Source organism: Chelonoidis abingdonii, chromosome 16 (genome assembly GCF_003597395.2).
Source record: "Chelonoidis abingdonii isolate Lonesome George chromosome 16, CheloAbing_2.0, whole genome shotgun sequence".
Lineage (NCBI taxonomy): Eukaryota > Metazoa > Chordata > Testudines > Testudinidae > Chelonoidis > Chelonoidis abingdonii.
The window spans coordinates 18625552-18650489 of NC_133784.1; the positions used below are offsets into that span (position 1 = coordinate 18625552).

Genomic DNA, 24938 nt, shown 5'->3' on the forward strand with positions numbered 1-24938 from the left:
GGGGGGTTTCTTGTCTTTTTTCAACGCCGAGGGGGTGGAATGTAGTTTCCCTGGGTGTTACTGGTTTAACAAAGTGATGGGAGAGGGAGTTTGTTGTTACAGAGGACCAGCAACAGAACTTGGGACCCCAGCCAATGGCCTGGAGAATGGATACCCAGCAACTGGTCACTGGGAGGCCCAACTTGGGAGTCAGACAGTTTTGGCCAGTGGGAGGATAATGGGCTGTGAAGAGAGGACCCCAGTGACCTGGCCAGCCGGTTCCAGACAGAGGGGAACAAAGGATGTCTGAAAAGAGGAGGTGGTCCAGGCGACCCTGGTTACCTGGACAGAAGAAAATGGACAGAGGTGGGGCTTGAGGGAGGTGATATCAGATGCCCAGGTGGAAAGCACAGGGGCTCGGGACTGGAGAGAGAGAACCGGCAGAGCCCACCTGGATGCAGGAGAGACTTAGAGGAAGGCCAGCCTGAGGGCCCTGAGAATTTCCTATGCTGTGTTCAGAAGCTCAATAAACCCTTCTGTTTTATGCTGAGAGTCACCCCGGTCTAGAGAACAGGGTTGCACTAGTCCCTCTGGGAGTGGAGGCCCCAGGGGTCATAGAATCATAAAATATCAGGGTTGGAAGGGACCTCAAGAGGTCATCTAGTCCAACCCCCTGCTTAAAGCAGGACTAATCCCCAGACAGATTTTTACCCCAGTTCCCTAAATGATCCCCTCAAGGATTGAACTCACAACCCTGGGTTTAGCAGGCCAATGCTCAAACCACTGAGCTATCCTTCCCTGCCCCAAACTGCATGTTTCTGCCTGGTCCAGAGTGAGTGGACTCCCTGAGGGGGCCCACAGCGAGAGACAGGCATGCTAAGGCTCAGAGAGGTGTGGTTCCAAGAGGCAGAGGGGCTTAACCACCAAGAGAGAGCGGACCTCAGAGAAGGGCAGTCACAGGGACCATACATTGCCAAGAATGGGCATGACCTGTGAGTTCATGACACTCACCTAAATACAGAGGGCTGTTAAACGAATAAAGTGAACAAATTGAGTGTACCTTTAATAGGCCCTTCCCCAAGAGGGTTAGAGGATCATCCTCCTATGCCCAGGTTCTCTAGGGTTTGCCGATTGGCTCGATAGAACTTGGGACTCCCTTCACCCCAGGCTGCAGGAAAGCTTTGTCTCCCAGCCTTCCCGACAATGAAGGAGCCTCAAGAACAAAAAGAGTTTGAACAGTTATAACATATGGGAAGGGCTTCAGGGAAGATAAGAAGTGAGGGGGAAGGAGCGAAGGGGTGGAGATGGCTTCCTCATTTGAGAGAAAAGCAGGGACCATTGTGAAGCACCATGTGAAGATGTTCTGCAGGAAGAGCTCAGCCTAGCTCAGCGGCAAGGACAGGGACAGAAAGCAGAGAGGCAAACAGTAGAAAGAACAGCAACATCCAGCTTTCAATCCCAGGACTTTTTAGAGACCTCACCAGTAACTGAAAGAAGCTGTGGCTCCAGGCTGCTGTTAAGAGAATAGAATCAGGATACCTGTATGCTTTCTGCATCCAGTGACGTCTGCTCCTCCAGGGCAACATCAAAGAACAGCTTATTGATGATGTGTCTTTTGCTGACCTAGATGAGACATGGAAGAGGAGTGTGAAAATGCAGGAAGATCCTTTTCTGCTAGGCAGACAGCTACAATGGGAGAGGGTTACTGTCCCATCACAAGACAGTAACGTGTGGTATAGCTGATGAGAGTCAGTTCACACAGCTGGCATCTCTATGGTGAGATCCTGGATCTGTCACCCAAGCAACAAACTTGAGATTTACAGTCGTCACTCCAAGCACGATCCTGGAATTTTAACAGAAAGATTCAGGCATCTGAGTCAAGAGCAGCTTGTTCTCTGGCAGCTCAGGCCCAGCAGCTGATGCTGAGCTCACCCAGTGCCAAATCCAAACACAGAAGTACGTGCTGCTCTCTGTATGCAGAGGGTGCTGTAATTGAGTGCAATAGCTCTCCCCACCTCCCTCATGCAGTTACAGCTTTGTGTTCTAAGTATTATATGCAGTCATGACACCAACTAATTGCATAGTTACTGCTACAAAAGATGTTATTTTGCGAGAATTCCATGGTAACCCAGAGATGTAAGAGGTGGTGAAGAATACAGGGAATCAACAAGTCAGGGAAGAAACAAGGGCCAAGACCTTGAAAGGAAAGAAAAAGACAGGAGCACACCTATAGAATTAACATGCTGTCTACGAAATGATGCCTCCGTGTAACTCAGCTCAGAGTATAGCCAATACAGCTAGCACAAGCCAAGACCCCCAACCTTGACTATTATTGTAACATGAGGCACAAGAACCAGACTAACTTAAGAAATATGGTTTTGGGGTTCAGGAACCAGGCTGGGACTCAGAAGAGCTGGGTTCAGTTCCTGGTTCTGCCCAGACTCCCTGGGTGACCTTGAGTGAGTCAATGAATCTCTGTGCCTTGGTTCCTAATCTGTAGAAGAGAAATGATCCTTCCTGTCTCCCACCCTCTGCCTCTTTTCCCTATTTAGGTTGAGTGCTCCAGAGCAGGGACTGTCTCTCATGATGTGTATGTGCAGTGTCCTGATCTCAGCTGGGGAAGCTAGATTATTTCCTAGCTCCCTCCGCCCCTTTTCTTTTCCAGGAGGACAATTTAGCGCTAGTGAAGTTTTGCCACAGCAAAAGCCCTGAAGGCCTGACAGTAGCAAAACATGCTTCCCCATGTGCCTCAACCTGGCCTGGAGAGGCTTAGAGGGAGGATTTCAGTCTCCATAGCCCATTCTCTCCTTAGCCTCTCTGCTAGAGTGTAAGTAGTGACATCCAGCACAGTCTGATAGTGACTGAGAGGTGACAGCCAATCTCTGCATGCCATCAACACCTCTGTGAGCCACCACTGTGCCCTCAGGCCTGAGCTCTGACAGTGTTGGTAGACAGCATTGAGATGTAGAAATACAGTGTTTTGCTCAGGATTAAGGATTTACCTGGATTCTACACTGCGGACAAGTCCGACTCGGTGCAGTGTGAAACCACTGGATGAGACTGAGGGAGAAAGAGAAAAAAACATACAGTGAATTGTTACAATTTAAGATAATCTATTCTAAAGGTTGCCAACCAAGGGCTACGTTGCTAACCTACCAGGAGGCAGAGGAATAAGTTGTATCAAATGGAGGATGTTTGGGACATGCTTTAAGCTCTGCAGCAGAACAGCATGTGGAGGAGAATGTCCAGTCTCATGTTAGGAATTGGGTCTTCAGAGCACCTTAAGAATTATGTGATTATTGGCAGCAAAACAATTAGCTTAGCCAGTCAGATCCAAAGAGCACTGCTCCCCTCACCCCTCCTCTAAAACCATTACTGAGCAAAGCGAGCCCCAGATGTTCCTTTCATTGTAGTCAGTGACCATTCTCAGGGTGATTCATTTTGGCATGGATGAGTGTGCCCTGGTATACACATGTCCCCTCTGCCCCCCTCCCTCCACACACACAGTTGATCCCATAGGAAGACCACATGCCTCCAGCTCAAATACCACTTGCAAAGGAACTCCAGCAAAAATGTGGAATTGATTAGGATTGTTTCATCTTTAGCTTGTTCCTGCTGGAGCACACGGACAAGCACTTTCTGATGGAGAGGGCAAGGAAACCAAGACCACAGATGGGGAAGGGACAAGCATGAAGGGGGAGGGAGCAGCACTGCATCAGAGTTCAAGAGCATTGCAAGTTGCAGCCCCATTTCACTCTACCACATTCCTCCAGCAAAGTGAAAAATCAATGGAGGAAGCCTAAGCACTACACCCTTAGCCAGAAGAAGGGTCACTGTGACAAGGATGTTTAGGGGAGAGAGTAGGAATCATGGAAGACAGAGGGAGGAGACAAAACACGAAAAGGTGGAAGGAACAAATGAGACAAGAAAGCCTTGAACAGCAGAGGTGTTTTCTACAAGGGAAGGAAGGTGCTAAGAGGATATTCAGTTACCAGAGTTATTTGTCCGGCAGTTAAGAGAAACTCAGAAATAAGACTTCCCAGGGAGAACTAAATGAGCCAACAAGTGACACTAGGCCCTGGTACAGAATCTTACTTTGGGTCACCGCGAAAAAAGCTCCTTTAACACATGGCTCAGAACGGGAGAGCCTGTGGCATACAGACATATTTAATGTGTTTGGCATTTCTCCATTTTAATGAAAAAATGAGTTTCAAACTAACATCTAAGAATCAAGACTGTCAAAAAAAAAGTATCTTGAAGTCTGTATATTGACGGGCCTAATCTCCATTTCCTTTAGTCTCAGAGTGTTAAAAGCATAGGACTAGGATTTGATTCCTATTCCCAAATCTGATACTGGTTTACTGTGAGCTTGGACAAGTTAACTTCTGCTCTGCCACAGTTTCCTAATCACTAAAATGGGGAGATGAGATATCTACCCACCTCATAGTGGCATTGTGTGACTTTAATATTTAAAAAGCACTCAGAGAGCCTTCAATCAAAGATACCACGTTACGAAATACATTAAGACAAATTAAATACTTTTTACTGCTTTTGAGTAGAAGGCACTCAATCTGCCTAGCTCCAATCAGCACTAACTAGTCAAGAACAGTGCAGGATTATCCACATTGCTCAGTTTTGCATTGCATTGGCAGAACTGCACTCCCTTTCCCTAGTACAGTCCTCAGCCCCGCAGCAACTCTGCCAAGGCACTTCAAAGCTGATTTGCAGTCCCCCTGCAATTCTAGTGCTTCCAACACATAACTATACCAATGCAGCTCAAAGCCAACCCACAGAACCTCCTGTTATTTGAGTTCTGCATCTCTCCAAAACAGGAAAAGCACAACTGTTAGAAGCCTGCACTACAAGATGGCCAACTAACAATCTTCAACCCATCCCTTCAAAGAGCAAGAAGGGTCAGCCAGGCTCAAGGTGCATGATTTTTAATATCTGTCTTCTTCCTTATGCCCCTTGACTATAACGTTTGCAAACAGCAGGATTAGAAAAGAGGAGGCTGAAGAGTTCAGAGACTGAAATGCAGAAAGACAAGAGATTATCACAAGAACAAAAAACTGGAGATACATTTCCTCCGCTTCTCCAGAGATACTGACATCATCATAAGACATATCAACTCAGCAGTTAAAGGAGATGCATGTTTTTACCACTACCTGTCATGTGTTCATGTCTACTCACCACTCCTGATGGAAGGTGTGCCCACAGTGGATTGCTGCCACATCCTTGTGATTGTCAAAGAAATCCGAGCAGATGGTACAGTGGGCCCGGATAGGCATCCTCTATGGTTCTGACATTCAGGAGGCTGCCACAGCACAACCAGGGAAGCACCTCTCCTTGGCCTAAGCAAGGGGAGATGAACGCACCAGTCTCAGGGGGGCTGTCTCCAGAACGAACACCAAACACAGCCTCACAAGTTTGGATCTTTGCCTGGCATGCTATACACAGGGCATAACCTGACATTTAGGATAGCATGGGGGGACCCACTATGAGCTGCAGGCAGGCCAGAGAAAAGGTACAGAGGGCACTGTACGGTATAATACGCAGGACACGCATGGCACGTTGCTATTCAGGGTACTCATGGCCAGGCATGGGTGGTGATTAAGAAGGAGTTGCACGGGTGTCAAACATATGGTCCCCAGAATGCATCCAGCCCACACGACGTGTTTGTGCCCAACCTGATACACCAGACATGAGCAAACTACGTCCCGCGGACCACATCCAGCCCACGGGACCGTCCTGCCCGGCCCCTGGGCTCCTGACCCAGGAAGCTAGCTCCACCGCAGCCTCAGCTCGCTCACTCTGCCATGGGCGTAATGTTCTGGACAGCAGGACTGTGAGCTCCTGGGGAAGCCTGACCCGGAACTCTGAGCTGCATGGTGGAAGCAGCAGCATGGCCCAGCTGTAGCGCCACCAGCAACATTGTAAGGGGGCAGGGAAGTTCAGGGTGGTGGTCAGAGAGCAAGTGTGTGGATAGGGAGTTGAATGGGGGCAGGGGTCCTGGGGAGGCAGTCAAAAAGGGAGGGGTTGGATGCGGTAGCAGGGGGCAGTCAGGGGCAGGGATTCCAGGGGCAGTTAGGGGAAAGGGAGAAGGGGTGGTGAGATGGGGCAGGAGTCCCGGGGCGAGGGGGCAGATAGGAGGTGGGGGCCGGGCCACTATCCCCTCCCCTAAGCAGCCCTCCATAAAATTTCCAAAATCCGATGCAGCCCTCAGGCCAAAAAATGTGCCCGCCCCTGTGATACACCCAGATGGGGCAGAATCTCGACTTTGTGCTGGTAGTTGTAGGGGCTTGTCCCACGGGGAACTACGTCCCCCACACCCCTAGTCTGCAGCCAGCCTGGAAGGGGAACGCTAGCTCCCAGCGCGAGCCAGGGTCCGATCCCAGCGTCCTTTCGGGGCCGCAGCAGGGAACGAGCCGGGGACTCGCGCCGAGCACAGGCTGGGGACTGCCCGGGACACGCGGGTTATAGGCAGCGGCCTCTCCGGTACAGGGCGCGGGGGAAACGGCGGGCAGCCCGAAAGGGGGGGCACTCGGGCCAGCTCCCGCCTCCCCGCTCTTCCCCAACCTCCCTCGGTGCGAGAGGGCTCCCCACCAGGTCCCACGGGCAGGTCCCTCCCGGGGGGCTCGGTCCCGGAGCAAGAGGTCGGTGCGGTTTACATCGCGTTACCCGTTCAAATTTGGTTCCTTCCGAGGCAGCTTCCGGCATGAGCCGGAAATGACAAACCTGGGAAAGGCGAGGGAGCGGCCGCGCCGCGCTACATGGCGGAGGGGGGGGCGGGGCCGGGTTCCCGGAGTCTCTCCTCCGCCTGGCTCCAGCGGGCTCTCTGGGGCGGGGCTAACGGGAGTATGAGCGCACAGCTGGGTGGTGGGCCGGGGCTCTCACACTCAGGGGCACAATATGTAAAGCAGGGCCTGTGTGCTCATGGGGTGGGGCATGTGGGTTGGGGCGGGGCCAGCAGATTTATGGGGTCGGAGGTGTGGGTTACGGCACAGTCTGCAGACTCAAAGGGTAGGGCTTGGAGAATGACGCTTGGCTTGTTTCTTGTGAGGGATCTGGGTGCAGTCTCACCTTCCTTTAAACAATCCTGTTTCCAGCCCACCACGTTGTGAGGAAAACCGGGCAAACGTGGCCTGAGTGTCATTGACGCTGCTGTGTGTTCCCAGGGCTGCAGAAAGCCCAACATCATAATTCTGGGAGGTGGGAGCTGCTGCATCCATCTTTGTGGCAGTGTTAGATCTGAAACCTAATGATGGTGATATGGTTATCAACTCTAACTGTCCCACTGCCAATTGTTATAGCATATAATCATGTGCTCACATGGACTCCACTGGCCTTGTGGGCACCTGAAATCCCAGCTGACTTTTATCAGACGGGTAGCCGTGTTAGTCTGGATCTGTAAAAGCAGCAAAGAGTCCTGTGGCACCTTATAGACGTATTGGAGCATGAGCTTTCGTGGGTGAATACCCACTTCGTTACATACATGTAGTGGAAATTTCCAGGGGCGGGTGTATGTGTGTGTCTATACATATATATATATATATGCGCAAGCAAGAAGCAGGCTAGAAGCAGGCTACAGATAACGAGGTTAGTTCAATCAGGGAGGATGAGGCCCTCTTCTAGCAGTTGAGGTGTGAAAACCAAGGGAGGAGAAACTGCTTTTGTAGTTGGCTAGCCATTCACAGTCTTTGTGACTCTTACTCACCCACCAAAATCTCCAGCTACCCCAGACACACCATCTAGCTCTCCTACATTTGTAATGATGTACCATTTGTTTAGCAGGCCCTAAATTGCTGACCTAACAGCCTAAAGCATCAGTCCTGCAGTTGGATCTGCCAGCATGGACCCCAGTTCATTGGCCATGGGTCTGCATGAGTGGAGCTGATTGAAGGATCAGGGGCACAAGTCAAAGAGGACAGGGATAGAGCACAAATAGCATGAGTTGTGCAGAGAGTAATAGACGTCTCAGCATGGGCTGTTGAGTGTGCTATTTTGTCTTCACTTTCATGAAGACAGCAAGGCAGAGAGAAAACAAAGTGCAACAGGCAGGGAGGTTGAGGTTGGTGATCCAGGCACAGCAAGGAGGCAAGCAGAATCCTAGACTGTGAGCAGCAAAGACAGCATTAGCAGACCTTACTGTGGGAGGGGGACCAGTGGGGCAGGGGGCTCTGGGATGGGCTACCAAGCGAGGGAAGCAGAGAAGATGCTTGCAGGAGTGGGGATGCATTGGTGGGCAGAATGCTGGTGAAGCTGTTAGATCTGCATGCTAAATGCAATGTATTGCATGTGTATGGAGCCCGCTGAGGCTGTATTTGGCCCTGGTTAGCCTCAGGGGCTGAACTGAACCAGTATGGGCTGCTGCACACTCCTGCCATTTCTCTGGCTTCTCCAGCAATTACTGGGCATCTTCATTTTAATTCATCAAGTTTATGGCCTTTCTGGCTGGGAAGAAAAGCTTCCAATGTGACTTGGTGCAGAACTGGCTGCATGGGTCTGTTCTATGGGCTCTTACATCACTGTCATCTGTGGTGTCATTAAGTTTCAGAGTTAATGGTTTAATTACTTAACATTTTAGCAGGAACTTGAGTATGGTGAATGGAATATGCAGGAATCACATCACCCAGTACTGGAATGCAGCCATCTTGGGTGGAACACAGCTGTTGTTGAACAGCACACAGCAAAACTATAAAACAGTGAGACAGGAAGAGCAGAATACCGTGTCCCATTGAAACTCGGGGGGGGGGAGGGAATTGGGGGAGGTAGAATGAAGCGTAATTGGAAGTTGGCCAGCACAGCCCTGTTTATATTCCTTCTTCCTGTGAACAGTGCTGTGGGAACTATAATGACCACAGATGATCAGGACTTTAGCTTTACATCTTTAACAGAGGTCACTTCAGTACCTAATAGAACCACATTCAGGCAGTGGGGCTTGGTAGGAACTCCTGCACTAGTTCCTGGGATTTTCTCAGAAGTCATTCATCCAATCATACTCAAAACTGCTTAGCCAGGCAGGGCCCAGCCTTGGCTCAAAAGGCAGCAGACTATGAATGTGCCCTTACTTGAACCTGCCAGCCAGGTGGTACCTGTGTGTGCTTTGTCCTCTGAAGAGCACATGTTTTCCATTGGACTTGCTTACAGGCACGATGCAGTGAATGGCAATCCGAGTAGGCCCGTGGGGACTTATACTGGGCTTTGCATGGAGAAGAAGGATGGGGTCATGGGATTAGGAGAGCTTCAGAGGTTGGCCTCCTTCATCCATGTGTCATCTCAACCATTTGCCCAGTGCAGAATCAGGCATTACTTGCCACATCAGCATTCTCCCAAAGACAGGGCTTAAAAGGTCCAGTTGCCCTGCCTATGCGGGTCTCGCCCTATCCATCAATGGGACCTCAGCCGTCAACTTTTCCAAGTCTTCCAACAGCACCTGAGCACCTGCCCCCATCTGTCCACAGTCAACTCCTGCTGTAGCATGCTGTCTCAATCATTGGGGCCATTGTCTCCTTAGATGCCAGGAGAACCCAACAAACCATCCTGCTTCCCACAGACCTTCCAGTGAAGCATCGTGGGGACCAGTGCAAAGGATTCTGTGAAACACCTGAACCGTCAGCCTGGGAGTAGCCGATGATTGGATCATGATCATTTCCTTGTCTGTTCATAAGGACTGTGGGCCCCATTGCATGAGATCAGTGATGGCTAGGGGATTTGCTCCTCACTCCTGGAGCATGCAATGGCTATTAGATAGGGTCCCCTCTCCAGGGCTGTGGGAAGAATGTCTGGGGAGTTGCTGCCATGCCAGACATGCTCGTGCTCTGAGGCTTGCTCCCAGCAATTTCCCAAGCCTTTTTGGAGCAGATTGTGCTGCAGCCAGACAAGTTTAGGGCCATAGCAACCAGAGGGAGCGCTGTGCCTGCCCACAGGACAGCAGAGATCAGATGAGCTAGATTTTAGAGGGGGGAGATCCCCAAGACTCGATGATTAACCTCCTCTTAGCTGCACCTCTACCTACCCCACCCCTTGTTCCTTCCAGCCTCCAGAGCATGTGTCCCACCCAGTCTTCCCCTAGCTCACCTCTGAGGCACAGAGGCATGCATGGCAGCTGGCTGGGGGATCTGCTCCTGGCACCAGCCTGGTGGGTGAACTGGCCTCTAGAAGGGCAGAACTCATCGGCAGGGCAGACAAAGAGACAGAGTAGGTGTGGCTGGTGCTTTCTCGGTTTGTCCTCAGAAGGTCTTTATTTGCCAGTAGTACAGTGCAGCGATCACACAGGAGCTTCCGGGTGGTCGTGGTAGAAATAAAAGTTTCATAGATGGAACTCAACCCTACAAACATGCAGCTGTGAATCAAGGAGAAGGGAAAAGTAAAGCTGGAGTGGTGGGACCATAGCCCAGAAAGCTGCAGGCTGGGAGGGCCCTGGGGCAGGCAGCTGTGGAGAAGGCCCCATTGATGGCAGGTCAGCCCCCCAGACCCTTCACAGCGGGACTCGGTCTTGCTTCCTGTGTTTAGTTTGGGGCCAGGGGAAGGAGGCACAGGGGGCTGATGGGCCAGGCCTGACCCTGGGGAGGAGTTGAGGGGCTCTGGTCAAGTGAGCAGAGCTCACAGGCTTCTCATCTGGACTGCTCGCCCCTACCCTCTGAAGAACTGATAGTGCTGCAAGCACCCTGCACCTAGGAACAGGCAGGCAAATGCCTCCAAAAGTCTACTTCTAGGCCTTGAGCTAGAGCATGGGGAGGGGTTGTTCAGGCTCCCATAGTTGTGATCACATGGTGGAGGGGCATCTAACCAGCATCCAATAGCTCATTCACTAGAGCACTAGATCAGGCTGCACCCTAAACTAGGGGACGGGGAGGGAAGTGATCCTGATCCAAGCTCGAGCCTGTGCATTCCACCAGAATGTAAGATTTCTAGAGCACTCTATAGCCCCTATGAGGTTTCATGTTGGATACTCTGGAACCTAAACAGGGTGGTGGCACTCTAGACCACTTATTGGCAAGCATGTGGTGTGATCTAGGACAAGACCTTCACAAGTTGGATGCCTAAGATGCCCTAGAGCTGCCAGGAGCTCTCCTCGAGGATGATCTAGAACCTTCACAAGTGCAGAGTGCTCTAGAACACGTGGCAGTAAAACACATTTTTGTCAATGGGAAATGACTCAGGAAAATCTTCTCTTGTGCTAGAGTAGGACCCTGGACTCTGCCTACCAGCAGCTAAAACCAATCCATTTCCACTGCCATATCCCCAGACTGCCCAGCACAAAGCAAGCCCAGAGCAAGTCTCCTTGGGCAGGGCTGGCTCCATGGGCTGGGCACTAACATGGGGCTGGAAACTGGAGCGGACCATGTGCCCCAAAGCCCCCTGCAGCTACAGTTCTGCACAGGGCCAGCATTATGGGTGGGTGCCATGGATAAGAGGCAAGGAATGGGGCAGGGCTGGGGTTTGAAGCCACAGAACAGAACTCAAGGCAATGGGGGAGAAGCGCAATTGGTGGTGAGAGCAGAAGAGTGGCTCAACCAGGGCCGGCTCCAGGCACCAGCAGAGAAAGCCGGTGCGTGGGGCAGCCAATTGAAAGGGGTGGCACGTCCAGCTCTTCGGCAGCAATTTGACAGAGGGTCCCTCACTGCCTTTTGGAGCGAAGGACCCACCGCCGAATTATGAAGTGGCACGGTAGAGCTGCTGCCAAAGTGCCGCCAATTGTGGCTTTTTTTTTTTTTCCTGCTTCGCCGCTTGGGGCAGCAGAAAAGCTGGAACTGGCCCTGGGCTCAATGAGCCATGTGCCGAACATCTCATCGCCTTGGATCCACTCTGTTCCAGAGGCCACATTTGTATCAAGCCATCCTGATTGACAACCTTACTGTCCAATCAGTGCTCATCCCCACTCTAAAATGGTAAAATGTGCACTGCTAGCAGCTGATCCACGGGTGATGGAGGGGGGGAAGGGCTGGGGAGGTAGCAGGGGCCAGGGAGGATGGGTTAGAGGCAAGAGGAGGCAGCAGGGACCAAGGTGCCATTTTCCCTAAGGCCAGCCCTAGTTTTGCAAACTGTCAGTTCAGGGTTGAGGCAAAGGAACACAACCCTGCAAGGGGCCACCATCTAGAGCTACAGGCAAGAAAGCCCCACTTGGAACGGATGGGCCCAGGCCTCAACCTCCACAGTACAGAGTCTCTATGTGCCCCAGGTTTAGTATCTGGGAGAAAACAAGACTACACAGTGTTGAACAGGGCACATGGGGGTTACCATGTATGCACATCCACACAGCGAGAGTATATATGTACATACACCACTCCCACCCCAGATCCTCCATAAACACACCCAGCAGGGGCTGAATCTCACACGGCCAAAGCTAGGACCAGAGTTCTGCCATGTAAGTCTCATGCATACACCATACTGCTCCCATAGACATGCTGCGTGCTGTCACACGTGAGCTGCAAACACCACAATCAGCCTGGACAACGGCAAAACTCTTGTAGGAAGAGGCATAGGACAGTGCTTTGGCAATGAGCCAACCCCCAACCCCTCCCTGCTCCCCCTTGTTCTGACAGGCCAATCCAGGGCTCCCACATGCCTTTCGATCAGCACACACAGGGACTGGGGGACCAGCTCTCAGCAGGGCTGCAGTTCTAGCCCCCAGCCATGCAGGATTTGTGATGGCCACTGGACAGCTAGGGAGGCACCTCTTGTGAGGGGTCTGCAGCCCCTTGGACGTTCCCAGCAGCCCCTTTGTTCCTTCCAGGGCTGCTCCAGCAGGGACTGTGATGCACAAATGCTGGGCTCCTCCACCCATTGAGCCACCACAGGCATCCCTGAGGCCCACAGCTCCTGGCAGCAGGGCCATTGCTGTCAGTGACACCAGTGAGCCTGCAAGGGCAGCACTGAGACCAAAAGTGTCATGCTGGGAGGATGCCACCGTGAGTGAGCAGAGTCTGGTCTGTATCTGCCTTGGGTTCAGGCTCTGAAGCAGTACAGCAGAGTGCAGAGCTGGTGTGTCTCACCCCCATGTGGATCCAGGCCCTCCTGGAACCTGCTGTGGATGCAGACTAGAGAGGTACAGGACATCGCCAGTGCCTACTGGCCAGGGTGAGGCAGCGCTGGTGCTCAGGCATTTCCCTCACTCACAGGGAGGAAGGCAGGTCTGCAGTCCAAGGGGCCAGATGCCACCATTACAGCAGGGAGAAGGGACACCCAGGCTACTTGCTCTCTGCACATCTTCCTAAGCTCCAAGCAAGCCAATGAGGGTGGCGAAGCACTGGACTGGGTTACCTAGGGAGGTGGTGGAATCTCCATCCTTAGAGGTTTTTAAAGCCCAGCTTGACAAAGCCCTGGCTGTGATGATTTAGTTGGGGTTGGTCCTGCTTTGGGCAGGGGGTTGGACTAGATGACCTCCTGAGGTCTCTTCCAACTCTAATCTTCTATGATTCAACAGGAACCTGTGGACATGGGAAGGGGAGTCCCACTGGTGCCAGCAATTGCATGGGAAGCTTTATCTGGGATCTAAGTGCAGCGTTCCTGCCCTAGGCCACTTGAATCTCTAGCCCTACCCCCCTCCCTGTTACACCATCGCTCCAGCCAGCTCAGCTCAGCTGCTGCTCTCCAGACTGGTGCTCACATCCTTCCCTAAATGCCTCAGGGTTGCTTCTCTCCTGACTCCCAGGTGAATGCACCCAATACACGCAAACTTGTTCACCCATGGATACACATATGGACATACCCACACCAATGCATAATCACAGACATCCAGATACATACTAATTCATATGGACATCCACACAAACGCCCCATATCTGGAGACACATATACTGCAATAGACACACAGCACATACATGCAGCTGTATGTAAATGCGCGCACACACGTACTGAGTATGGAAACAATTGGATCTGGAACTCCGGAGGGTGATTGTGTTTGATCCTGATGTGCCAGCTTCCCCTCACTTGGCCCAGCGATAGGGGATCAGGTGAGTGAGTGAGTGGGCAGATTGAGAGAGCAGCCTCCAGTGCGGAAAAGGAAACCAACAAAGCCACCAAAGGAGACAGAGAAAAGAAAAGAAAAGGAGAGAGAGAAAACTCCATGCAAGGGGCTCTGCTTCTGCCTCTGTCTGTCCACCTGGGCCTATCAGGTCGCTCCAGGCTCAGGAACATAGAAATCAGAAGCTCTCTGCAGCGGCCCAGCTGGGGGTAAACGGAGTCAGACAGACAGGCACACAGCAGAGACAGACAGAGAGCCAGGGGAGGTTTGGATACCATGCCAGCAACTATGTACAATGAGAGATCCAATGCTTCCCCACCCCGTCCCTCTTGCTCAGCCAGTCTCCTCGGTCCAGGCCTCGGGGGTAGCACTGGGGGCAGTGGCTTCTTCTCCATTACACGTAGCCAAGGATCCCACCGTCGGGGCGGTGTTGTCAGGTGCAGCGGCGGTGGTGGGGGCCGGCGAGGCAGCACTGTCCGGCATGGCGGCAGCTGGCAGGGTTGGCTTTGCTGGTTCAGCCTGCTCGGGTGCACGGAGTCGCTTCATGAGCGTGGTCACTCGCACAGCTTTCTGCGGGGAGGGGAAGAATCCCATTGGTCACTATAGCATGGGTGGCCTTTCACCATCGCAACAGCCCTCTGCCCTCACAATGAGCTCCCACCACCCCCTCCATCCTGCCCATTGCTCTGTGCCCCTCTGCCTGTCTCCGGCATTCCCAATCCTGCATCTCCCCAAACAAGTGCAGTGTGCAGCGGTGAGAGCCAAGCTATATGATCAGTGACTCGGGATGGATGCACTACAAGTCCTCCAGTGGCACAGCTGCAGCACTGCTGCTGATTGCCCTAGTGTAGACATTTCCTCCATTGATGGAAAGGATTTTTCCCCTGCTGCAGGGAACCTGCCTCCTCAGCTAGTGCTAGCCAGGTTAATGGCAGGGTCTCCTATGGGGGTTGGGTTGGCTTAGCTACAGCCCTTGGGGTGATTTTTTTCTCATCTCTGAGCACTGCTACATTTTAAGTGTAGACCAGGCCTAAAAGGTAACAGACATTATGGGGATGCTGCAGTTACCCCAGAATCATATGGTGGCATACTGCCTGTTTGCCTTGGGCTTGCATACAGCCACCCATCACCACAGTATCAGGGCTCCAATCATGCAAATCAATAGCAACAGTGAAGCCCTTAGTGGACTTTGAGGAGCCTCCTTTCAGGGTCAATGCTCTGCTTGGGGAGGTGTCCTAGGGTGAGCTGGCCCCTTAAGGAGGCTGGGGCTCAGCTGGGCCAAACCCGGCTCACCCTCCCAGGTGGAGGAGAGGTGCAGGCCTGTGGTCCAGGCAGACTGGAGAAGATCCCAAGGACAGCAGCCCTGGCCGGCCAGCGGTGAGTGGGAGCATAGGGAGAGGTTCTGAGATGGACACAGGGTAGTTTGGACTAAGGGGGCTGACAGCCCAATTGTTAGGGCCCTGGATACCCTCAGCAGGGAGTGCACACAGATTCTCCGTAGGCTGCCGCCCTGGGTGTGGCAGGTGCAGTGACCCCCGCTGTTAAGGGGCAATAGACAGACTCTGATTACCCTGGAAGTGGCGGCTCTTTCAGACTTCTCCAGAGGGCTAGATCAGCACAATGATGGGCTAGCACTGGGAGACAGTGACTGACTGACACTCTAGGGAAACTGAAGCAGTATCCAATGCTGGCTATTACAGGACTTTGCTATTGGAGGGTTTGTGAGAGACCTGAGCATTACGAAGCCAGCAAATACAGAGTGATGGTTAAACAAGAAAGAAACCCAGTGGCAACTAGGTCTGGAAATGCCCAGTTCAAGTCTCCTCTGGGCGCACTAATCCCCTGCCTCCCTCTGGGGCCCTTCACCTGACAGATCTCCTCCTAGCAGCTCCCCGGACAGCCACAGCAGCAGGGCTGGGACCTCAGTGGAAGCAGCTTTGCCTGCTGACAGGCTGGTTTCTTAGCTCTGCCTGAGAGCAGGACACCAGAGATCTCTCTGTCTCAGTACTCACCTGGCCCTCCTGTCTTCTCTGCACCTGTTGCTGCAAGATCCTCTCACCACACCAAACTGTGGTCCAGAGCAGGACTGAGACCCAGGGTAGGTTCAGTGACTGGCCCAGGGAATCAGTGGCTTAGCTGGGAACTGACTGCTGATCTGTGCGATCCCAGGCCAGTTCCCTACCCTCATATCACCCTTCCTATCCTGACTGGGGAGAACACGGTGCAGGAAGAAGCTGAGATCTCCTCTCTGCTCTGCTCAGGGCTCCTTATGGGTGGGAGGGACTCTGCTGTGGTGGAGCACCTGAGCCGCAGCACACAGCGAGGGCCATGTACCTTCCACTTCGCTCTGGCAAAGTTCTTCTCGATCTGAGCGCAGACGCCATCTTTGATGTTCTTATCTGAGGCGGCGTTGCCAGAAATCCTGGAAGTGGAAACACACATCAATGACCAGCTTCCTGCAGCTGCCCTGCTGGCACCATGCACCTGCACTCTACTTCCCATAAGGAGCCCTAAGGCGTGGGGCCCATAGGGCGCTCCACCTACCCAGTCCCCATCACCTCCAGCCTGCACCTGGCCCTTCCCCTGGCACCAGTAAGTGCAGCTGGGCTCTCATGTCCCTCCCAACTCCCATGATAGTAGCCAGTGTCCCCTCTATCCCTCCAGGGTCCTCCTGCCAGGAGAAGACCCCTCGCTTGGAGTCACCAGCACTGCCTTACCACTCGTGGGAGATGGCTTCTTCAGCTGTGATCCTCTGGTCCTGGTCCACCTCCATCAGACGTGTCACCAGCTCCTTAGCTGCAGAGACAGGAAGTGGGAAGAAGGCGCTTAGCACTCAGGCTGGCCATGCACCAGGGCACGGCCCAAAAGGGAATGGTGGCAGGTAGTGGACGCTCAAGCTCTCTGTTCTCATCCCCAGAGGAGCTGGGGCTGGCACAGAATGGAGGGGAATGAAAGCCCTCCCACAGCTGGCTGTTCTGCTGGAGGAAAGGGTGATGTGGGGCTCTCCTGACTAGTCACCAGGAAAGGTCTATGCAGGGCAGGCAGCATGCACCCACCATGGCTGGTCACTGCTCTTCCCAGGGGCCAAGCTTGCACAGACGGCTCTTATCTGACTCCTCCCCCCCAGGGCAGTCTGGGTTGAGGACTGGGCCTTCACTCCTGAAGCAGGCCCCATCCTACCATGCCCTGCCTCCACACGCCCCCCACTCCAGTGACAGCACTCCCTGGACAGCCACCAACCCCCACAGAACAGGGCTGGGGGATGAGAAGAGGATGGGGTTAGGACCCCGTAGAACAGGGCTGGCTGGGATGAGGATGGGATTGGGGCCCCACAGAACAGGCCTGGTGTGTGGGGATGAGGACAGGGTTGGGATCCCATACAATAGGACTGGCGAGGGTGGAAGGAGGATGGAGCTGGGGTCATGTACAACAGGAATGGCAGGGGTGGGACAAAGATGAGGTTGTGATCCCGTGGAACAGGACTGGCAGCGGTGGGACGAGGATGGAGTTGGAATCCCATGGAATGGGAATGGCAGGGGTAGGATGAGGTCAGAGTTGGGGTCCCACAGAACAGGATTGGCAGGGGTAGGATGAGGACGGGGTTGGGGTTGTGTAGAACAGGACTGGTGGAGGTGGGATGAGGATGGGGTGGGGGTCCCACAGAACAGGACTGGCGGGGGTGGGACGAGGCTGAGTTTGGGATCCCTATGGAATGGGCAGGCAGGGATGGGACGAGGACAGGTTGGGGCCCGTAGAACAGGACTGGCGGGGATAGGACGAGGACAGGGTTGGGGTCGTGTAGAACAGGACTGGTGGAGGTGGGATGAGGACAGGATTAGCTGGGATCCCACAGAACAGGACTGGCAGGGGCACCACAAGGATGGGGTTGGAATTCTGTAGAACAGGACTGGGGGAGGTGGGACGAGGACGGGGTTGGGTACTACAGAACGAGACTGGCAGGAGTGAGACGAGGACAGGTTGGGGCCCTATAGAACAGGACTGGTGGAGGGACAAGGAGAGGGTTGGGGGTCCCCATAGAATGGGACTGGTGGCAGGGACAAGGACGTGGTTGGGGCCTGGTAGGACATGACTGGTAGGGTGGGACGAGGATGGAGTTGTGGTCCCCAGAATGGGAAGGGTGCGGGTGGGACGAGGACAGGCTGGGGTCCCGCAGAACAGGACTGGCAGGGGAAGGATAAGGACGGGGTTTGGGTCCCAGACAGAGGTGAAAGTAAGCTGGTACGAGCCAGTACGCTGTACTGGCAAGAGCCCGTATGCTGTGCCGGACTGGACCAGCTTCCCCAGCGGTGATTTAAAGGGCTCGGGGCAGCAGCCCCGGGCCCTTTAAATCACCGCCGGAGCTCCGGCAGCCAGGCTTGATCAGGGATTTAAAGAGCCTGGAGCTCCGGCCGCTGCGGGGAGCCTGGGCCCTTTAAAGCACCACCGGAGCTCCGGCAGCGGGGCTCAGGCAGCGCTTTAAAGGGCCAGGGTTCCCCATAGTGGCCGGAGCTCTGGGCCCTTTAATTCACCCCTGAGCCCCAGGACTCCCAGCTGCCTCTTCAGCTGGTAGCTCCAGGGTGATTTAAAGGTCCTGGGGCTCTCAGCCACAGCCGGAGGCCAAGGACCTTTAAATACTGAAGGACCCCACCTCTTCTGGTTGAGGCCACGCCCCACTCAGGACTCCAGCATACCAGTAAGTCCTTCAAGTTACTTTCACCCCTGGTTCCAGAGAACAGGACTGGTGGGGGCGGGATGAGGATGAGGTTGGCTGATGTCCCAGAGAACGGGACTGGCAGGGGATGGGATGAGGACCGGGTTGGGATCCCACAATACAGAACTGGCTGGGACAGGATGAGGAAGGGGTTGGGGTCCCCTAGACACAGGACTGGCGGGGGTGGGACAAGGACAGGGTTGGGATCTCGTAGGCACAGAACTGGTGGGATGGGGGACGAGGATGTGGTTGGGGTCTCCATAGAAATGGACTGGCAGGGGGAATGAGGATGGGGTTGGGGTCCTGTAGAACGGGACTAGTGGGAGCACGACGAGGATGGGGTTGTGGTCCCTATAGAACAGGAATGAGGACAGGGTTGGGGTCCCATAGAACAGGGATGGCAGAGAGGACGGGGTCCCATAGAGACAGGACTGGCGGGGGTGGGACAAGGACATGGTTGGGATCCCATAGAACAGGACTGGAGGGCGTGGGACAAGGATGTGGTCGAGGTCCCTCATAGAAAGGGACTAGAGATGGGGGACAAGGATGGGGGTTGGAACTCTGTAGAAAAGGCCTGGTGGTCAGGAGAGGATGGGGTTGGGGTCCCATAGAACAGGGCTGGCAGGGGCGGGATGAGGCAGAGTTGGAGCCCTGTCCAACAGGACTGACGTGAGGTGGGGGGAGGGGATGGGGATAAGGTTGAGATCAAGTAGAACAGGACTGGCAGGGGCGGGATGAGAACAGGTTGGGGTTCCATAGAACAGGCTGGTAGGTGTGGGATGAGGACGGTGTTGGCGTGGCACAGAAGAGGACTGGTGGGTGGGGACGAGGTCAGGGTTGAGATCCCATACAACGTGGCTTGCAGGGATGGGACGAGGATGGAGTTGGGGTCCCATAGAACTGGACTGGCGGGGGTGGGACAAGAACTGACTGCGATCTTGTAGAACAGGGGGGATGGGACAGGGTGGGGGCAAGGCAAGGTCACAGTTGGAGTCCCACAGAACAGGACTGGCAGGGGCAGGCTAAGGACAGGGTTGGAGCCCAAGAGAACAGGACTGGTGGGGGCAGGATGGTGACGGGGTTGGCGTCCTGTAGAACAGGACTGATGGGCACGGGACGAGGACAGAGTTGGGGCCCTGTAGAACATGACTGGTGGTGGTGGTGGAACGAGGATGGTGTTGGGGGGGTCCCATATAACAGGGCCGGCGAGGGTGGGATTGGTCAGTGTCCCACAGAACAGGACTGGCGGGGGTGAGGTTTACGAGGATGGGGTTGGGATCCTGTAGAAGAGCATGAGGATGGGGTTGGGGTCCCACAAAACAGGGCTGCTGGGGGGAGGGGATGAGGATGGAGTAGGGACCCCACAGAACAGGGCTGGCGGAGGCAGGACAAAGACAGGTTGGGGTCCCCGTAGAACAGGGGTGATGGTGGTGGTGGTGGGATGAAGATGGGTTTGGCCAGGGTTCCACATAACAGGACTGATGGGGTGGTGTGACAAGGATGGAGTTTGGGTCCTGTGGAGCGGGGCTGCTGAGGGGAGAGGATGAGGATGGAGTTGGGGTCCCATAGAGCGGGACTGGAGGAGGCAGAATGAGGACAGGGTTGGGATCCCATACAACAGGGCTGGTGGGGATGGGATGAAGACTTGGTTGGGATCCTGTACAACAGGGCTGGGAGAGGGGGAGGGAGACAGGGTTGGGGTCCCACAGAACAGGGCCGGCAGGGGAGGGATGAGGATAGTTTGGGATTAAGTAGAACAGGGCGGAGGGCAGATGACGAGGACTGGGTCGGGGCTGCCATAGAACAGAACTGGCAGGAACTATTGTTTTTGTCTCTCCCACTGAGCGGTCTCTCAAGTGGGGGTGGGAGTGTGGGGGGTCTGTGCAGCAGGGGCTCTGCGGGGGCTGTGTGAGGGTGAGTCTTGCCCACATGGGCTCCTCCGTTCCATTGGCTCTCAGGAGTGGGTTTGTGAGTGGGACTCTGAGTGAGCACTACACTGGTTCTGGAGCCAGGTGCCCAGCAGTGCCCCCAGACGAGAGAGCCTCACCCGCCTGGGAGATGTCATCCCAATAAGGCGGGTCGAATTCGTAGTCGCCAGCCAGGATCTTGCGGAAGAGATTCTTGTCGTGGTTCTCATAGTCGTCCTCTTCCACCTCCTCATAAAAGGGTGGGTTCCCTGACAGCCTGCATGGGGTGAGAACATCAGGGCAGTGAGCACGCCTGGCCTCGCCCAGTGCTGACTACACCATGGCTCCACTTACCCCATCACTGCCACCTTGTGCGCAGGTTGTGCTGCTGTGTAAGGGACACAGGGCCCAGGGCACTGAGTGTCTGGCCTCCTTCCCCAGGGCCCCTCTGGCTGCCTTCCCTGGGACCCCTTTGTCTCCAGCCCCCTTCCCCAGGGCCCCTCCAGCTCCCCTCCCTGGGGTCTAGGGACCCTTGGTCTCCGGCCTTCTTCCCCAGAGTCCAGGCCCAGGCCCTGGTTGTTGGCTCACTCTCTCAACTAGTTTCCTGGATGTGGCCTCTGGCTGTCACCCCTCCACCATGTCCTTGACTCTACAGCCCAGTCTGTGTCCATCGTCCCTGTCCCACCACAATATCAGCTTCCTGGCCCAGCCTCTAGCTCCACCCCATACTGATCTCTCCAACCACAAGCCCCCCCACAAGCCCATCTTCTGCTCCCTGGCACAGTCTCTGGCCGGACCCATCCTCAGCCAGCCCCCAACCCCTGCAAGCCAGGCTCAGAATTCCAGGACCCTGCTCTGCATTCCCCTCCTCATACTTACAAGATGTACATGATGACACCAATAGCCCAGCAGTCCACAGGCCGTCCATACCGCTGGCGTCCCACCACCTCCGGAGCTGCAACGGCCCAACAGCAAGGTGAGCCCTGTGCAGTGCTGCCGGCGGGTGCCCAGACCATTACGCACAGCAGCCCCCACCTTGGACGTTCCCATGGCAGCAGTGGTGCAAGTGCCAGTTGGGATCTGGCTAGCTAGGGCTATGTCTCATTCCCCTGCTCCCTTCTGCCTGCCATTTTGGGCCTCACCTTGGGCATGTCCGCACTGCAGCTGGCAGTGAACCTCCTGGCCCAGGAAGATTCTCTCTGGCCACGAGACTGTGCCTGGACTCCCCCTCTGTGGGCTAGCACAGGCACCCAGCCTCAGCTCCTGGCTCCCCCAGCCATTGCCTCTCTTGGGTGGGAGACCCATGTCTCTCCCTTCTCATCGGGGTATTTCCAAGCTGTTCAGCTCTCTGCCTACATGGTGACATCCCCAGCAAGAGACAGGCTGCCTCAGCAGGCCTGCCTCACTCCTCTCCCCAAGCTGGTACACAGTATAACTGCCACGGTGACTTTACCACCCGGCCCTTGTGAAGCAAGCCCATTGATTCTTGAGGGAAAAGCATCACACAGAGAGGAAAAGAACCTACACTCGAGCTACTAAGCTTTCCAGTGGTCCCCAAGCTCCAGCATGGGCTTGGGCAGGTGAGCAGCCCTTCCAACGCCATCATGGGATTTCCTTGTGCTTCCCAGTTCATAACACCCTTTGCTCAGAACAAGCCCACAGTTGTGTGGGGCATCAGTGAGCCAAAGTCCTTCCAGCCCTAACTAAGGATCAGGGTCTGCCATAGACCAGAGGTCCTTCTCATTAGTGGAGCCAGGAGGAAGGCTCTAGGTCCAGTGTAATTCAGGCTATTTAACCAAAAACCCTCCTGTGTCTCTTGGTCCCTGGAGAATCCGGTGTGAGCCTCTCTCCCGGTAGGGGAAGCTCATTGGAGGTGTTACAACCTGAGTGAATTTGCCTGATCACCCTCAGTGCTCTTAGCTCCTGGAGGGCTCTGGCCTTGCTCCTCTTTGTGGGCAGCTGCCCCCTTTCTGAGCAGCCCATCAATGCTCCTGGGTTACTGTGCCCATGCTCTCTGTGGACTGTGGGAACCTCTTCCATCGAGGAGAGGGAGCTCAAAACTTTCCAGAGAGAAAGCCCCTGCTTGCGCCATGCCCAGGAGGGCCCTGTGTGCATGCAGAGCCAGTGACTTCTCCCCTGGAGGAGGGTGAAGGGACCAGAACAGCTGCGGAGGGCACAGGATGGCGTGTGAAAGGAGACCTGGCTGGAGCAATCCTGGGCTGAGCCCGCTGGTAGGAGGGTTGTGGAGAAGGAAGGGGGCAGGCAGATGAGGAAGAGCTCAGGAGAATATGGATGGATCCCATTTAGCCACCACTCCCAGGTCACAAATTCTGCTCTTAGGTGGCAGAAGCAAAAGGCTGGAAGGGATTTCTACCCTCATGGTTCAGGACACAATCGAGCCTTTAACTATTCCTGAGCCCCTGGAATGGGCTCTGGGGGCAGCCCTTGGGCCAGGGAGGTGAGGGAGGATGGGAGGAGGAGGACCGGCCTAGAATACTGAGCCCCTGGAATGGGCTCTGGGGGCAGCCCTTGGGCCAGGGAGGTGAGGGAGGATGGGAGGAGGAGGACCGGCCTAGAATACTGAGCCCCTGGAATGGGCTCTGGGGGCAGCCCTTGGGCCAGGGAGGTGAGGGAGGATGGGAGGAGGAGGACCGGCCTAGAATACTGAGCCCCTGGAATGGGCTCTGGGGGCAGCTTCTCACTCTGTAGCTCACCCTTAGTTTCTGAGCAAAAAACATTTAATTTTTGTGCCCTCTCTTGCCTAGCCTGTCCCTTGTTGCCCTTTGCCAAATGCCCCGATGCCTAGCTCGCTGTTTCTTACCTAGATACTCTGGGGTGCCACAGGGCTCCTTGATGAGGCCGTTCTCTAGCTTTGCCAGGTGGAAGTCACTGATCACAATCTTGGAGTTCTTCATGCGGTTGTAATACACCAGGTTCTCCAGCTGCAGGTCCACATGCCAAAAGAAGGGCAGGAGTGGAAGGAGAGAGCACAACTCATCCCAGGGATGGGCACACTGCTGTGTGTGTGGGTGTCAGTGATCCCTGGGCACCAAGGGGATGTCTCTCCCCCAGGGCTCTGTGGGTCAGCCAGCACCCCATCCTACCCCAGGGGAGAATGGCTCAGAGAAAAGGCCATTTGCCATATAGAGAAGCTACACTGCAGGGCACACCAGGCCGTGGAGCCACCAACCAGCCTGCAGGAGGGAGTCAGGCTATGGAGCCAAGCAGCACCTACTGGGGAGCACAATGAGGTATGCCCCCAGAGCTGCTTCCCTGGAGAGGAATGAGTGTGGGGAGCCCCATTAGAGCTCGATTGCTCATGATGGCTGGGGACTGCGAGGGTAGATGGGGCCTGCAGGTAACAGACCATCCTGGGGCATGCAGGCCAGTGGGGGAGCTGGCTGACTGACCTTGAGGTTCCTGTGCACAATCTTGAGTGAATGCAGGTAAGCGACGGCCTCCAGCACTTGTCGGATGACATTGCTGGTGTCCCTCTCAGAGTAATAACCCTGATCCAGGATCCAGTCAAACACCTCCCGGCCCGTGGCCCTGCAGTAGTGGAAAAAGCCCACACCTGAGAGAGCAGCAGGGTCAGGCCTTTGCCCTGAGGAGCAGGCCTTGTACCCAACACACCCCAAGCTATGGCTGGAGCACCCGAAGACCCGCATGAGCACCCCAGATGCTGCAGGATCTCAGAACCTTCCCCATCCATCAATAGCAGCTGCCCCAGGCTGCAGAGGCAGCTGGGTCCCGGGCTTGGTTAGGAAAGGCAGGAGGCATGGCAAGGGAAGAGGAGTTGTCCGGGATCCAGCCTAGCCAGAGGCAGGACACAGCACATGTCTCATCAGAGTGCCAGATCTTAGAGCTGCAGGTAATACTATGGAGCAGCCCCTGCATTTCTGGGTGCTCAGCTGAAAACGCCCAAGTGCCTGCTGTCAAGAGTTTCAGTGAAGTTGGCCAATCCTCGCCCACCCAAGAAGCATGCTCACAGCAGGGACTTGACCATTCCTGACAGCTCCCCACAGCAGGTTGCAGCTGAATCTGTCGAGGAGTACGAATCAGCCTCCCGAGTGAGTCACCACAGATCCTCCGACATTCCCAGCATGGTTCTTTCTCCTGTATTGCCCGTGGGATAATGAAGGATCCCAGACCTAGGTTAATTGAGGGCTCCAGCCCTCTGTACATGGAAATCAGCAAGTCCTGTGCTGCCGGCCATAAGCTGCCCTGGCTGTGGCACACAGCCAATCGTTGGCCCAGAGCTGAGCTGCAGTTCTCAGCAGGAGCTGCCTCTAGACTAAACTGCTAACGAGTGAAGCATCTGGCCATGGGGCAAGATCAGGCCCAGAAGGGGAGCCAGGCCGGCTTTGTGGGGCAG

The 24938-nt window shown here is 54.8% G+C and overlaps 2 protein-coding genes across 6 annotated transcripts in view; both read right to left on the reverse strand.

Moving 5' to 3' along the window:
- The window catches only part of TRAIP (TRAF interacting protein), a 46725-nt gene extending 39959 nt beyond the window's left edge, over nt 1-6766 (reverse strand). For all 4 annotated transcript variants that reach the window (XM_075072961.1, XM_075072962.1, XM_032783067.2 and 1 more), the window contains exons 1-4: nt 6658-6766; nt 5170-5330; nt 2982-3039; nt 1519-1602 (exon numbers count right to left, since the gene is read on the reverse strand). In XM_075072961.1, coding sequence (XP_074929062.1) covers nt 1519-1602; nt 2982-3039; nt 5170-5267 — 240 coding nt within the window. In that variant the 5' untranslated portion in view covers nt 5268-5330; nt 6658-6766. The remainder of the gene's footprint in view (nt 1-1518; nt 1603-2981; nt 3040-5169; nt 5331-6657) is intronic.
- Nucleotides 6767-11904: 5138 nt separating this feature from the next.
- CAMKV (CaM kinase like vesicle associated) overlaps nt 11905-24938 on the reverse strand; it is a 51628-nt gene continuing 38594 nt past the window's right edge. For both annotated transcript variants that reach the window (XM_032783068.2, XM_032783069.2), the window contains exons 5-11: nt 23974-24112; nt 23385-23505; nt 21443-21518; nt 20704-20840; nt 16663-16741; nt 16280-16367; nt 11905-14515 (exon numbers count right to left, since the gene is read on the reverse strand). In XM_032783068.2, coding sequence (XP_032638959.1) covers nt 14279-14515; nt 16280-16367; nt 16663-16741; nt 20704-20840; nt 21443-21518; nt 23385-23505; nt 23974-24112 — 877 coding nt within the window. In that variant the 3' untranslated portion in view covers nt 11905-14278. The remainder of the gene's footprint in view (nt 14516-16279; nt 16368-16662; nt 16742-20703; nt 20841-21442; nt 21519-23384; nt 23506-23973; nt 24113-24938) is intronic.